At 41.5% G+C, this 15,045-nt stretch overlaps 1 protein-coding gene across 1 annotated transcript in view; it reads right to left on the bottom strand.

The window, feature by feature from the left end:
• Nucleotides 1-419: 419 nt before the first annotated feature.
• The window catches only part of LOC136429303 (gamma-aminobutyric acid receptor subunit beta-1-like), a 38,829-nt gene continuing 24,203 nt past the window's right edge, over nt 420-15,045 (bottom strand). Inside the window, exons 5-11 of the mRNA XM_066419160.1 lie at nt 9,912-10,132; nt 5,909-5,991; nt 5,480-5,663; nt 4,582-4,787; nt 3,971-4,194; nt 3,057-3,275; nt 420-2,869 (exon numbers count right to left, since the gene is read on the bottom strand). Coding sequence (XP_066275257.1) covers nt 2,735-2,869; nt 3,057-3,275; nt 3,971-4,194; nt 4,582-4,787; nt 5,480-5,663; nt 5,909-5,991; nt 9,912-10,132 — 1,272 coding nt within the window. The 3' untranslated portion in view covers nt 420-2,734. The remainder of the gene's footprint in view (nt 2,870-3,056; nt 3,276-3,970; nt 4,195-4,581; nt 4,788-5,479; nt 5,664-5,908; nt 5,992-9,911; nt 10,133-15,045) is intronic.

Genomic DNA, 15,045 nt, shown 5'->3' with positions numbered 1-15,045 from the left:
GTAAAACCCCCCTCTCACTGGACCCGCGGCACGCTGGCGGCGTCGCTGCGGCCGATCAAATTGACAAAGCACTCAACGGATGTCATCGACAATAAACGAATCTTCTTAAGCTTTGTATGTTTTGTTGTCTTTTTGGTCAAACTTGTACGTTTTGAATGATATTCCCTATTTAAAGTCAAGGGTAACACAAATCTAGTATATGACGCAGCGACGCCGCCAGCGTGCCGTGGGTCCAGTGAGAGGGGGGCTTAACTTCTGAAGATGCAACTTTAGTCGAGTCGGAATTAAATTGGAAAAATAGGGATGCCGAATACAAAAATGTAGTAACATAGAATATGACGTCACTTCCTTTGCGGCTTAATTACGTGTAATGCTCTGAGCTCTTGAACAACGTTCTAAAACACTGAAACAAAGAAATATGTAAAAAGGTTCAATTCTTTCGTTTTGTATACAACCTTTATTCCATAGATACTAAGATACATTTAGCTGTTATTGGCTAACTTGTACATGCGAAGTGCTCTACAGGTATGTACATATCAGATGTGGTGCATGTACCACACAGTTAATGCTACTTGTATATGTTTGGGAATGATTTCTTTTGTTCAAGAACAAAAACACTATCTCTGTTTGACATTTCAGTGATTATCGTATATACACATGGGAAACAAAGCTAGTTGCATTCGACCATCATAAGGCATTTCCGCTAGTGCAGTGCTTATAGTAAATCTGAGCCACGCCTGCTAGCGGTTACCATTTGCACTGCACGACATGGTCATTCTGTTAATCCAGGTCACCGTTGCATGTAAATTGTGTGTGCAACTGCTATGACGCTACAAAGCTGCCTTCTAGCGGTTGCCATTAACACTGCATGACATAGAGTCAGTATGCTCATCCTTACAGCATTGAATGTAGCTTGTGTGAAGGAACAGCCATGGCAAAACGGAGCTTGACATTTTCCTCCAAGGTCATTTTATTGCCAAAGGTAATGAGGGCCGGAGGGCACAGAAGTTCAATTAAGTTCAGCACTAATTCTTAAATCAGCTTCCTTCTTCTCTATTGTAAACACACATATATGCCTGTGTTGTGTTATATTCTGTCAACTCCATACCTGTATATAAAACTTACATAAATTGTCTACACTGTGTAGCGTGGTTCTCCTGGACAGTCAACGCCATAGAATTACTTACAGCCCATATACTCGATGGATCCACGACGTTTTATAACTATAGTGGTAGGCACAGTACTGAACCCAAAGGGCACACACGTCTTATTTACATAATGGCACAGATACATACGTGGGTCCAGTCCCGGAAATCTTACACCTAGAGCTATAGCATCGTACATCATTAATCGTGCACACAATCGTAAGTAAGACCTCTCTGTTGGAGCTATAAGCCTACATACAAGGAAAGGATCTTTGCCGAGTACCTTCTTCACACATGATGACACAAAGCTGCTTGATCTAACTTTTATAAGTGTACAAAAATAAAACCACATACTCGAAACTGCTACAGTTGCTCAAAACCATATAACATAATTCTTCCTGACATAAAACAAACATGAAGTACACGTGTACACCATCAGAATCGTCAGATCGAGGCTCCGTGTGCAACGAGACTTATTCAACTGTATCGAAGTACCAAATGGGTAGCGACATCAGTATTACTGTTTGCCAGACTCTCTATGAAATCAAAATATTTTTGTCGGTGTCTTTTCTTCTCATTTTCATAAACGAAGAACTACATGTGCATGTGCCACGTGGACGTGGCACACTTCGACTCCATACGAAATGATTACTGATTTCATAACGCTAAAGTTAATGGTACTGGCGATATCAAAGGTAGACAGAGAACATCAATTTGAATTTCTTTTGTAGCCTACATAAGCACTACACTGACATCTATTTACAGGACCTGTTTCAAATAAGTCTTTCGACACCAACAACACTGTGGCGACTACATAGCGTCACGAATTCTGAATGTTTATTTTATCATACGTAAGCTAGTAACTTTTCTTTTATAAAGTAGTAAACCTGATATGATAAAGCGTCATCATTGTTAAACGTGAGAAGTTCCGTACCCAGGTGTACTCTACCGTTAGCTATAAGATAAATGGTTTCATTCCTGCTTTTCGGAGGAACCAATCAGCCAACCAAGCAACAAACAGCCTGTTTTAGGTAATCTGGGTCTATTCTCACCCTTCCCAGTACTGTTTCTGTCTTTAGAAGTCTGTCTTTAGAAGTGAGCGTTAGGTTTATTTTTGGTTTGCTTATCGTCCAATATATCTGGGGAATCATCATAAACGCCTCATTCATGCCAATGAATATCATGTTATTGAATGGATGAGAAAGACACACGGTTAAGAAAAGAGTAACTGATCGCGTAGAGCAAAGTTTCCGAAAGATTTGGTTAACTTAGTTCATGAAAAAGAAGAAGAAATAGGCCGATCACGACGGACTAGTTACTGTGACAACTAGTGTCTGTTTATCCTAATGATGAAACCCTTTATCGTATACGTAGCCTTAACACAAATAGGTGGATGTGACGCCAAATTAAAGTTGTTTCTATGTCGCGATCAGTTTTCCACGTGTAAGAGCTTCTATTTACATTTCATAGCCCCTTGTCCCAATGTACTCCACGCCTTGTACTCAGTTCTGATCAGCCAGGCGTACGAGCTGAGAGAATCTTTGCGTCGGTTTCAGTCCATCCTTCAATCCATAACGGGGAGAAATGCCTCAGTTTGGTGTAGTCCATTTCACCCAGGGTTCGTTGTAGTAGACGTAGTAGAAAATGTTGAACAGAGAGTAACTTATTGGGAAAAGCCATCGGGAGTACTTGTCAATCACAGCGACACCACCCTTTAGAGGCACCTGAAATATAGAACATGAAACATATAGCATTTACATATTTGTATACGTCATAACAGACCCCCTCTAATAATAAACATGGTTTAATTTTGTAAGTTGTTAGAAACAGCACCAAGGAAAGAAAGAATGGGTAAAGAAATTTCAGCCTGTTAAAATTGGGAATGAAAACGTTTTGAGAAGGAGGTCGCACCTGTGACACTTGTCTCATGAACGAACGCATTCCGTTCCGGAAGCTAAGGCCCATCTTTTTTGGACGATCCCCTTCGTCTTCAGATATGTCCATGTCGACTTGAACTTTCTTCTTCCCAGCGTTGCCATTGTCCACATCGATGTCGAGGATTGTATGAACCCTCGCCCCTGCGTCTGCCCCCTCGTTATTCAGTTTCTTCATGGACATCTCCTCGCTTTCCTGATAAAACAGTAAATGGCTGTGTATGTGAGCATTGATGTGACTAAAGCCCCCTTCACACTTGTGCGTATATACAAGTCCGCATGAGTTGCACATTAACATGTTTTTGTTTCAGGTCAAGTTTTCAGCCGAAGACGTCATTTATTTGGTTCGATAACCAGGCTGCACAACGGTCGGTCAAAGTAAAAAATAACTTCTTCCGCGCAAACTTTACTTAAGCCAAAAAATGTTAATACACAACTCATACGCATTTGAATATGTGAACAAGTGTGATAGGGCCCTCACTACGATAGAGATAAATCAAGCCCCCATTCCACTAGACGGCGATCGCGCTTCGTCCTTGCTGCGACCTAAGTTGGATTGGTGTAACTTCATATTTGTGATATGCAAAATGTAGAAATTAGACAACAAAACACATAAAGCGTAAAAAGATTCGGTTTTTATCTATGAAATTCGTTGAGCGCTCTGTCAAATCGCTCGGTTACAGCACGGCCACCCTTGTAGAATGGGGGTGTTAGCAACAAGACAAAATAAGCAAAATAAGCATATAGTTTTGTGACAGTGGTATTTGTGACAGTGGTATTGGTTTGTGATTACTGTAAACTGTGTGTAAAATAGTTAGTAATATAAGTCAATTCATTCAACAGTGAGGGTCATGGAAATACATCTTAAGCCCAAATATAATGTCTAGTCACCTCCTGGAGGTTGAGTGGCTCTGGAACTGGCACAGACATCTTCCTTTTCGAGGCCTTGACTCGGGAAGACCGGAAGTTGACGGCTGCGTACTCCACCAGCGCGGCGAAGGTAAACAGGAAACACGTGATCAAGTAGACGTCGATGGCCTTGATGTATGAGATCTTCGGCATGGTGGCTCGGGCACCGCTGATCAGCGTCGTCATGGTCAGCACAGTGGTGATACCTGCAGTTTTCAACAAGAAACTGTTACCAGATACCGTGAGCAACGCTAAGAACTCTTTATCTGTACATGCGCTGATCAAGTCGTCACAAAGTCTTGGCCACTTTGATGGTGACAGCCCTTCAGTTAGACAGGACATCCTGACTCCAGATTTTGTCGCACTCATGTTACCACCGAGGATATAACAAAACATGAAGTTATTGAACTATAGTGTAACAAATCTGTTTACTGGCAACAACCCTATGCCATTACTCATGCAGATCAGTCTTGTTAGGGCAAAAAGCTTATGAAATTCTTTCTCACTGCATAACAAGAGACATCGTCGGTAACAATGAATGATTGTCTTCCGTTGATAAGTACCAAAGGTGCTGGAAAAGATCTAAGACTCACCAAGAGCGACTCTGGCGGGCACTGCTTCTGAGTTGATCCAGAAAGAGACCCAAGACAAAACCACCAGTAGGGTGGCCGGGAGATACGTCTGAAAGATGAAGTAGAAAGCCTGGCGGTGGAGCTTGAAGCAGAAGCGAACGTTGGAATGTTGTCCTGTATCGGGGGAAAGTAATATATCCGTATAAGATTTGTTACGGTTAGGGTATAAAAATCATGAATCAACAATTCAGTAAATGAACGTCTTGCACTATCCGTAAGTATCGGAATCGCCTCAACGCAAAGATAATCAATAAATGCGAAAAAGGTATACACAGCTCATAATGTCAGTAGGTATGCTCACCTTCCTCTGCTCCAACAGATGCGGGAGGGGATAAAAACATACTGATTAGACATTCAACATGGCTGACAAATTTTCAGCGTGTTTTCAAATAACCATTACTAACAATACGCATTATTCATTTTCAAATTTTGCATGCTATATTTCTCTTTGTACACGAAGAAAGGCATGAACAAATAACATTATCTTTATGGTTGCTGAGTAGGCTGATCGATTGAATTACATGACGATGTAATGTGATGAAAGACGACATCTTAATTCCCTTTAGAGACATCATTTTCTCCCCATTCGACGAGGTGTTAATGGGTTTTACATATTATCAACTTCTATCAAGACTACATTTGCACGCGATAAGTTTCATGCATCACAGCACAGCAATGTACAGGCGACCCATACTTGTACATGTTCGTAGAATATTGTTACAGCTCGTTATTCTGTCCATGTCAAAATTCCAATGTCCTTGTCAGCAGGGCTATCCCTTTGTAATAGCAACAGGCTAATTGGGCAACTCTGGCTGTGTGTGCCCAAACCAATAAATAAAACAAAATTTTAGAAACCTACAAAACGGTAGAGAAAAATGACAATCTCTTGTGTTTTAAGTACAAACCTGACTCATATCTAGACGTCCCCTCTATGACGTTGTATTCACCGATGATGAACTGTTGTAACTTCAGACTCTCCACGCCGTAGATGGACGCATTCCCGTTCTTCCAGTGAAACACGATGTCGTCTGTTTTGTACCCATCTACGAACAACAAAGTTGGGCATCATATTTCAGTAAAAACATGCGATGTAAACTGTTAATATACAATATATCTATGTGTGGATAACTTTCTTGTTCATCGTTCGCAAGAGTAACACACATTGGAGCTTTCTGATGATATCAGACGAATCTTCTTGTGGTAAACGTGAAATGCAATAAGTGCAAAATGTTATACAAACTATCATCGGATGTTTGTTACATTAATATATGTAATGAATGTTACTTACAGCTTTCAAATTCCAGGGTACAGTTTTGTGAGTCCATCGGATACTTCCCCAAATCCATGTCACATGCAGCTTTTGCCGTGATCCTGGAAAACCAGTGGAACCGTGAGTGAATGTCAGTGTTTGATCTGATTGACTGCAGACGGCTTCCTGAGGTCCAGTTGGTTCGTAAATACACAAGTTAACTTTATTTGCCAACTTGAAGTTTCATGTAGATATTTCCTAAACAATGCACGACAGTTATTTGAATTGACAGCGATTTAATGCGAAACCCCCGTCATCTTATGACAGACTCTGATGCACCATTGATCCTTTTGGGTTCGAGTTTTAGTTTGTGGGACATTTGCTGATGATATATCGGAGAGACTGCCGAGTTGGGTTGAATCATAGTTCAGGGAGAATGTCAGACCATCTATATCAATGGAATTCTATTCTCAGAGGTAACTGAGCATACAACCTTTTCTTGATATTGAATGACGCTGTCAGTGATAACACATTTCTTACTGTTCGCTGGAGAAGCGCTGGAGAAGTGCTGATACCAAATGACTATCGAAGGCATAGTCCACACTTGTGACATTTACATTATGGTGCCAACGTTGACTGCCAAAGTCAGTTGGCCATGACGTGTGTGTCACAGCTAGCATACGCCATTTGTAAACGGTAAATTAACATATCATTGAACTCTGTCAGATAAGACCCACTAAAGGTGTAATACAATCTCTGAACGTGAATCATGCACAGTTCGGGGCACAAAGAGTGGAATATGGTCATTAGTGGGTGCAACCTAAACCATACAAATCAGTGGCGCAGAGAGATCGATGCATCATCTGGTTACTGCAATGCGCAGGAGATAAATTCTTCCCGACAACGGCAATGATTAGTCAGGCGGTTAATGGAGCATGTATCGAGCTGCCGCAGCTGCTGAGTGCCACCATATATAGCCATGTAATCTGGCGCCAATTAGGACTGGAAGCGAAGACACCTCGCCCAACCACTGTAATGTTATCCACCACCTTTTTAGAAGTCATGCTAGTTTATAGAACCGGAAATTGTCAACGTATGAACAGTGCGTTGAAAAACATTCCTCATAAGTCGAGAAGCAAATTTTCACTATATTGAAAGTAAGTCTACACACCACTGCCAAATCTTTTTAGAAATCGTATTTGTTCTAATTTCTTCGCAGATAAATGTATAGTGACTTTCGTATCTGTATCTGTATCGATATAGCCGGTATGACCACCCTTCGGCGTAACACACCAGCTTAACAGGCACGCGGCGCGACAACAGCTGGTTATATTACATTGAACGGCCTGCCACACCTACCTTTTGCACATCTAGCTATAAGTGTTGTCTAAAACAATCCAGCGAAGACTACTGTACTGGGTGATAATGAATTCCACTCTACACATCAATCCTAGTTTGGTAACTCTGGTACTTGAAGGCATGGCTATCAATTGTGATTTTGAGCTGGTATTAGATACTTATCAGTCCGTACGTCAATCAGTTTATTGGTCATTTTGTACATCATGCAAAGTCTGGACATGTTTCTTCTGTCTTCAAGTGGCATCCAATGTAGATCTGTTTTCATTTTGGTGACACTTTCATCCCCGTCGTAGTTGTTCGTGCAGAATCTGGCAGCTTGGTCCTGCAAACTTACATTACTCTCGTCTTAATCTAGGGTCGGTTCCACTCAGAACATACATAAGTATCTCCAAAGGTAAACTTCAAATGTTCCGAATACTATGTAATGCGACCTTTATTCTTTTCACGTGGACCGTTACCGCTGAAATCACGCCGAAATCCCATTTCGGTTCTTTCATGAATGTTGCGGAACAAGTTGAAAGACGGTTGCAGTGTCCGATCAAAGTGTGGCGTTACGATTTAGCCGTGTCGCCCATCAGACTACATGTCTAGAAGCTATTGAAGCTTTGTCCTGGGAATGAGCCGAGGAATTCCAATTTGTACTTGTTGGCAAACTGCCAGAGACTGCGTGCACGAAGTTTGTTCCATGACGTCCATCTTGAGAATTACATGTCGCTTTGACTTGACTTTGGTGTACTCTCACCACAGTCTACAATACGTCAAAAGTTGACAGTCTTTCTTGTCTCACGACTCCCACCCTCAGCAGCATCTCTCTTCGCCAATGGGAAACCAATTAGAAAGAAATCGCACGTGAAATTGCAACAACACTCTAAGGAAACTGGAAAGCACAACTTTTCACGGTTCCTAATTGTTTTGGCATCCCGTGGCGTAGTGGTTAGAACATTGGACTGTCAAACAAGGAGACTCGGGTTCAATCCCGGCTTTCCCCCAGACATGTCTGGACATGCGTCCCGATGTTGTGCCCTTGGGAAAGGCACTTTACACGACTTTCCTCACTCCACCCAGGTGTAGAAATGGGTACCTGACTTCGGTTGGGGAGGTAAAAGGCGGTGGAAGGAGGGGGATGGGCTCCGCCTTCCAATACCGTGCCATAGACACAGTGGGTAAAAACCCACTGCTCCAACGGCCCCAAAAGGCTATGGTACCTTTACCTTTTACCTTAATTGTTTTAAAAGGTTACCCGTTACCCATAGCTTTACGACCAGCCCCAAAGATTTAACAAGTATTTTAGTCATTTCTAAGTAATTTCAGTGATAACAATGTCTTCCAGTCTCGTATATTTCAAACTTTAATCATTCGACACAGTATCCACTACTATTTTTCTCATTCTCACAAAATAGGAGGACGCTTCTACACTTTTTGTTAAATCAAACACAAGCGACAAGTCATTCGACCGTATTGATGTAGATCTGTAATGATCTGTTTTGAACGAAGTTTATGATCCTTCAGCCCAGCGTACTGCATTAAAATCTATGAGGCTGATCCATCTTCTGCACAGCATCTTCGGACCATCATCATGTGATTAGCACATATGTGATGTGCTTTACAGGCCGCCAGGTTACCCTATTTCACGCTTCGTTAGAAATGTGCGTCTGTTGGGATCCGGGAGTCAGAGATGCTTAACGCTAGACTGATCGATTTTAGACTCAAACAACCGCAGTTAAAAGAGATCATCATCCCTGACAACAGTGTCCGAGGAATACAATAAAAACGAACACCTCACCCATCATGGTCACTACCACGTTCATGTATGATTTATAGGGTAAGGATTTTTACTTCAAATCAATAAGATCCCCCGTTGTTATAAGGTCACTAAACATATTGCATGAATAGGGTCCCAACTGCTTATCTATTGATTAATTTGGCGACATTCATCATTTCATTAGAGTGGGCTGATAATCCAAACAACGCATCTGCGGACGCATGGGACTTTTCAAGGGGCCAAAGGAGGCTTTCAATCAGTGTGCATGATAAATCCCATCCAAGCGTCTACATTCAACCAAATTGACCAGATATGTCATCAGGACATATAGATTTTGGTTTCGGTTGGTCACACCGGCCTCCATGTCATCTTCAGTTGGATGGATGCGGTATGGTTTTATCAATTTTACGACATATGTACAATCCTACGCTTCGAGTCCACTGGGGCATTTGCCGTATCTCATCGATTTTTACCAGATTCTGCTCATCTAAAGGTGTGATATTTCTGACATTCCAGCAAACATGCAATGGTCTCAAGCAGGTAACCCAACTATGAACATTAGTAAAGTAGAACGTTATACTTAGATTTAGATTCTTCAAACGCATCGATATCACCACTTCCCAGAAATCATAACCAAAACTATTGTATATATTTATTTATTTATCTATTCATTCATTTATTCATTCATTTGAACGACAAACTTACATGCACAGAGAATGGCTTGTGCCTCCCTGAATTATGTACAGTTTGTTACAATGCCGGGTTGTTGAAAATATCAAGCGAATTACACACAAATATTCACATTATTCGAATCTAATCAAACAAGACAGCCGGAGAATGTGCTTGTTAGAGACCTAAGCAACGGATTCATTGTAGAGTCTTACGCGTATACGGCACATTGTACGAAAGACAATATCTAACCTCATTCCGTAGAGTATCCCTCCGTCAGGATCGAGTCGGATCAGACGGTTATCCACAGTAACCTTGTGCATGAAGGACTCCTTTGCGTTGGGAATGAATGTGTCGGGAACCCAGAGCTTCTCAGCAAGACGTCCATCCAGACTTAGACTCTGGTTGGCATTGGAAAACGCCAGGCGCTCATCCTTCCAGTACTGGCGTAAGAAGACAGTTATGGTGTAATCCTGGAAAGACGGAAGAAAGAGTTAACAGAATTGCAAAGCAACCTCAGTGTGAGGCTAAAAGGTGCTATGTCTAAAAAGTTGCCATCCATCCTGCCAGGGTGGAAAGATCTAAGTGTGGAAGAAAATGACTCAGTACGAAGTTTGTAAGAATGTAGAGTCACGTTTGGCATGGTTTGTTAGATGAAGAGTGGCCCTATGTCAAATCATCAAATGAGGATCTAGATGAATCTTCAAGGTAACTTGGACATTTCTGGTATACCTCCAAAATATCTACTTGTGGATGATATAAGGCTAAATTATGATTATGAAAACATTGTTGGTTCACTATTAGCCATAACTTTCCACACGCAGAAATAATCAGTACTGGGTGTCACGTCGATAAAAGTTATTGGCGTTAAAAACTTTGACCTGCCTTGACTGGGAAATCTTGATGTATTGCTGTCATTGCAAACCATATATATTAACTACGCCTCTTATCTTCACCCTAAAAAGGTGCCAATGATCTCTATGTGGAATCAATGCTGGCTTGTCCTCGTCGACATCTATCATGCGTACTTGGCTGTTCAGGTTATATCAAAATCAATTCAACGGCGAATTTGTGCATGGAGTTCTCCAAGCATTTCAATGTAGTTCGACCTCTTTTCGTCATTGACAAAACGGACCGTTAAATGAATTCTGAACAGGCAAAAGAGGCTGGATCAGATTTATGTTACCTGACCCTGACCTTTTCCATGTGGTAAATCCAACCTTATCAAACCTTTTCCATTGTAAATGGGAGCTAAGGTCCCCTTTGAATCATTGTTGTCAGCTGTGGGTATAAGTGGCGAAGCGGCCGTCATGATTGAACAGGCAAAGTGGTGTTTCCATATCGTCTTCCGCTACAAAAACAGCTGGAAAAATATGCCAACGATACAGACAAAAAGATGTCAAAACTTTTCCATGGCAGTAAATATATAAGTTGATGAAGGCTAGACATCCAGGTAGTAAGCTACGCCAAAAAAAGTTACTCAAGCAACTGGATGAATTTTGAAACAGTCAGAGACGAAAGATAGCGGATGCTGTCTGAAACATCTGATTGTCTAAAAATTGTATCCAGTTGCTTAAGTAACTATTTTTGGCAGTAGATATATATATATAAATCAACTTGAAAATTCTCACCTATTCTTACATGCTTCGTTTTACTATTGATTTATATCCACCGCTAGTGGGGTTGGGGTATCACAGGTATTCGATTCCTCAATTACCCTATGTACGGTAGGAGCGTTCAAATTTCGCCCTCCTCTGCTGGTTTATTCATACTGCTTCAAGTGATTCTTAAGCCCGAAGCACCAGCGAGCAACTACAATCAGATCCCTGCGATTCGTCTTCGGTAACGGAGATAAAGTAGTAGAATTGGTCTTTCCATCTATTGCCTTTACTTCGTTGGGAATGCATAGAGAAACAAAATTGATGGAGGTACTAAACACTATCGACATGCCCACACAGGCAGACAACATCTCTGGTGGAACCTCATTGGGGGAGCGTCTGTCTGTGTGCTTCATTCAATGACTAGACTCTGAGGTGAATACACAGAAGGAAGGATAAATGAATGTTTATATGGCCTCCGTCGGTAAATCAAAACAAAGGAGAGGGTTGGTACGGTAATAATGAGTTTACGTACAAAGAGATAAATCATACATATCTGATGGGTGCAATATAACGTTTGCAACCAAAACAAAGCCGCTATCTATTTGTACGATATGAAATTGCCAATGTAAATGGATTTGTCAGATACACACGATTCATTTAGATGGAAAAATGTATGGACAAGATTTTACTCCTGACAAATAGATATACATGTAAACTATTTTGTCGCTGCGTATCACGAAGTCGAAAAGGGATATCTCCTGCTGTGAAATTTAGCGTAGTGAAGTGGGTAAGATATCTGGGTCGGAGAAACAATACGACTAGTTTTCGCCGGGTTGTCTGGTAAAGAATCGCAAAATGAGGCATGCTAATATGTAAGGCTACAAATTGCTCAAATTGCAACAGATAGGTGACCCTTCTACAAGCAGCTTCCTCCAGGTCATGTCTCAGGAGGTAGACAACCCGAAAATCAATCTTTGTCAAGATCACTACTACTTTGGTGTTCTAAACCCGCATTAGGGATTCACCGCACATCTACACAGTTCCCGAAACATTTCGACATCCCAATAAAGTGGACACAAATAGACTTCATTTGGTTCATTTAGCGATAGCCCGCTGGTGCCGTTATTGGTGCGGACGGGATGATCCCATCACCGTATCGACCTGCATTGATGCACGTCCTGTATCCAATCCACTCTAACCACTACACGCATTAGTGCTGACCAAAGGTGACAGAGGTACAGCGTGTTACATCCTTCAGACCAGCTCATTCATTCTGTACCTGTCAATCATATCTCTAATAAATCGATGCAACATATTTGTTGTTGCCGCCGGCTATTGCTCCGTTGAATGCATTTGTCCATGTATGTCGTAATGTTATATCTTAGAGTGGCCATCCTTTCATGTAGAGGATATTTATCATCAACTGAGCAAAGTCAGTAAAGCTGTAAAAACGTAGTGCTTATACATGTATACGTCAATATCTATAAAACCGCCCACGGAAATCAATATGACTTGCGGGTTTGTCTTTGTCATGCGTTTCTGGTACTTCGGCTGGCAATTCCGTTCTTTATTGCAGTGGACAGATTATGTGAATGTGTCATTCGGCTGTCCATGGCGCCTTGGAGCTTTACCATTATCATTTGGAAGCCTATTGAGACAAAAAAGTGTTTTTTGATAAACCTTTTTAGGGATTTTTTATGTGTGACTGAAGACATTGGAGACTGTAAAGGACTGTCTCAGTGGTGAAAACTAGTCAAAATGTGCTATCAGTTACAAAGGCACCGAATGTCTGCATCAATGGTACATTATCAAACTGATTACTTTTATGATAACCTAGTCATTATGTTCTATCATTTCAAAGAAATAAGATATGATTCATTGCAAAAATGTTGTAAAATTCCAGCAAATATGAGTGAGTTATTCCAGCAAATATAAAGCAATGCAAGTTTTCTACTGAAGATCTGATCATCTCTCGAACCGACCCAGATTATTGTATGGAAAATCGTTGAAGGCTCGTCCCAAGTGGACAATACTCGTAAAACAAAAATGAAAGGGGTTAAATTGTTCACCATGGCCATCTGTGCAGATGGCCATGGAGTGCTATTGAAAAGCTGGTACGACAAATTGGATAATCCCTTACATAGTGTTATCATTGTCGTTATCGTGCGCTATACCCCGCGTTATTGCAATAGACTGGCGGTGTCGTAAAGCACCAGGAGGGAAGAGCCCGGAGAGAGATCGTGAGAATTGTTGGGGCAATTGGGGATGGGATATGCATGTCATTGTTAAGATCACAAAATGTACAAAGAAGTTAAGGAAGGTATAGCTTTGCTGCAAATTATTGACTCCGCCAAAAATAGCAGACGTATTCACAATTACAATCACCCTACCACCGGTTTTGCCCTACTCCTCTTAACACGAGTGCACATAGCAGGCAGATTGCTCTAGGAAACCACCTGCTGCCAATGGAAAGTGATGATAGACGCAAATAAACGGGCCTCTCCTGGGATATGGCTTACATTCAAAACACATCCTACAATCTTAAAAGAGAAATACCCCAATGCCCCTCAAGCTATTTCATGATCTGAAAATATGCCAAATCTACCTGTAGAACCCTCATAAAGATGTTATCTGCACGCTTTAAATTCAGCTAACTTCGTCGCTTCTTACTTAATCTGCTGCAGCTAAAGCTGCTTATTGTGCCATGCTTCACTGGTGATATCTTTAACCGGAGGATGTCATTACTTGGCCAGGAAACATGTTGAAGTTCGCTCCGTTTGAATCAACCTCCCAGCAGGAGCCACAGCGTGAAATAGAGGTGAAGACCTTCCCATCGTTAGGGTTCTGCGTGAGGAAGCTGCAAATACTTTTAGAGCTTTGCACAGAAGGTGGATACGTATTCACTGTAATCCTGTTACTTCAATCGTTGATATTAGAATTCCATCATGTAAGCTTAACCACAGCAAGGCCACGTTTGACATTCCTGGTGAGGTGATTCAAATCTACGACTGCTGACGGGTTCATTTCTGATCGTTGCGAAGATACCCTGATGAAAAAATTCCGATCGAACCTTTCGTTAACACACACACACGCACACCAGCATTGAATTTATACCTTGAAAGATTGCAATCTACAGGAAATATGGTAGTCGGAAGTGCCTGCGCTGAGGTTACCTCATAGGATCGCCGGGATCAGTATTCTAAACCTCACTGCGCAACAGGATGTCTTCAGGGAAATCATTCTTATCAACCCTTAGATCGGCCGGTAGGATGTCAAGTCAGCCACAAACAACCATGGACATTCGACTCGACAGTGTTACGCATGGCATTTGACACAAATATGACTCTCCACAAGTCAGGTAGGTTTTATGAGTGACAGAGAGCCACTTGAATATGGCGAGCTTTTAGTTGCGACCCATAATGGCCTGAAAGCTGGCAGCATGCTTTTAAAGTAGGCCTTTATTTCGTGAACTGTATCCATCACTACATCCCGTTACTGCATCATAACCACGGAGGTGTCACGAAGGTTAGGCTTGGAGTAACTTGAAGCTTCTGCAATATCATTTTCGGGGGCTTACTGCGGGCAACAAGCAGAGTGTAGATATTGGATAAGTGCAGGGACTGAAATAGCCCCCATCAACTAAACCGAAGAGGGTTTTTTTTTGCCGGGGAGCTTGGAAATAATCGCACTGATAGTTTTACGGTGAATATATCTTTTTTAGCTTATTGTATTAAACATTTGTATGTGTGAGCTGTATTGGACACTTTATAAGTTTTCACATTCCC

This window comes from Branchiostoma lanceolatum, chromosome 3, assembly GCF_035083965.1.
Source record: "Branchiostoma lanceolatum isolate klBraLanc5 chromosome 3, klBraLanc5.hap2, whole genome shotgun sequence".
Classification (NCBI taxonomy): domain Eukaryota; kingdom Metazoa; phylum Chordata; class Leptocardii; order Amphioxiformes; family Branchiostomatidae; genus Branchiostoma; species Branchiostoma lanceolatum.
The sequence above is the reverse complement of the archived record's forward strand: the minus strand, read 5'-3'. Positions and strand labels throughout refer to the sequence as shown.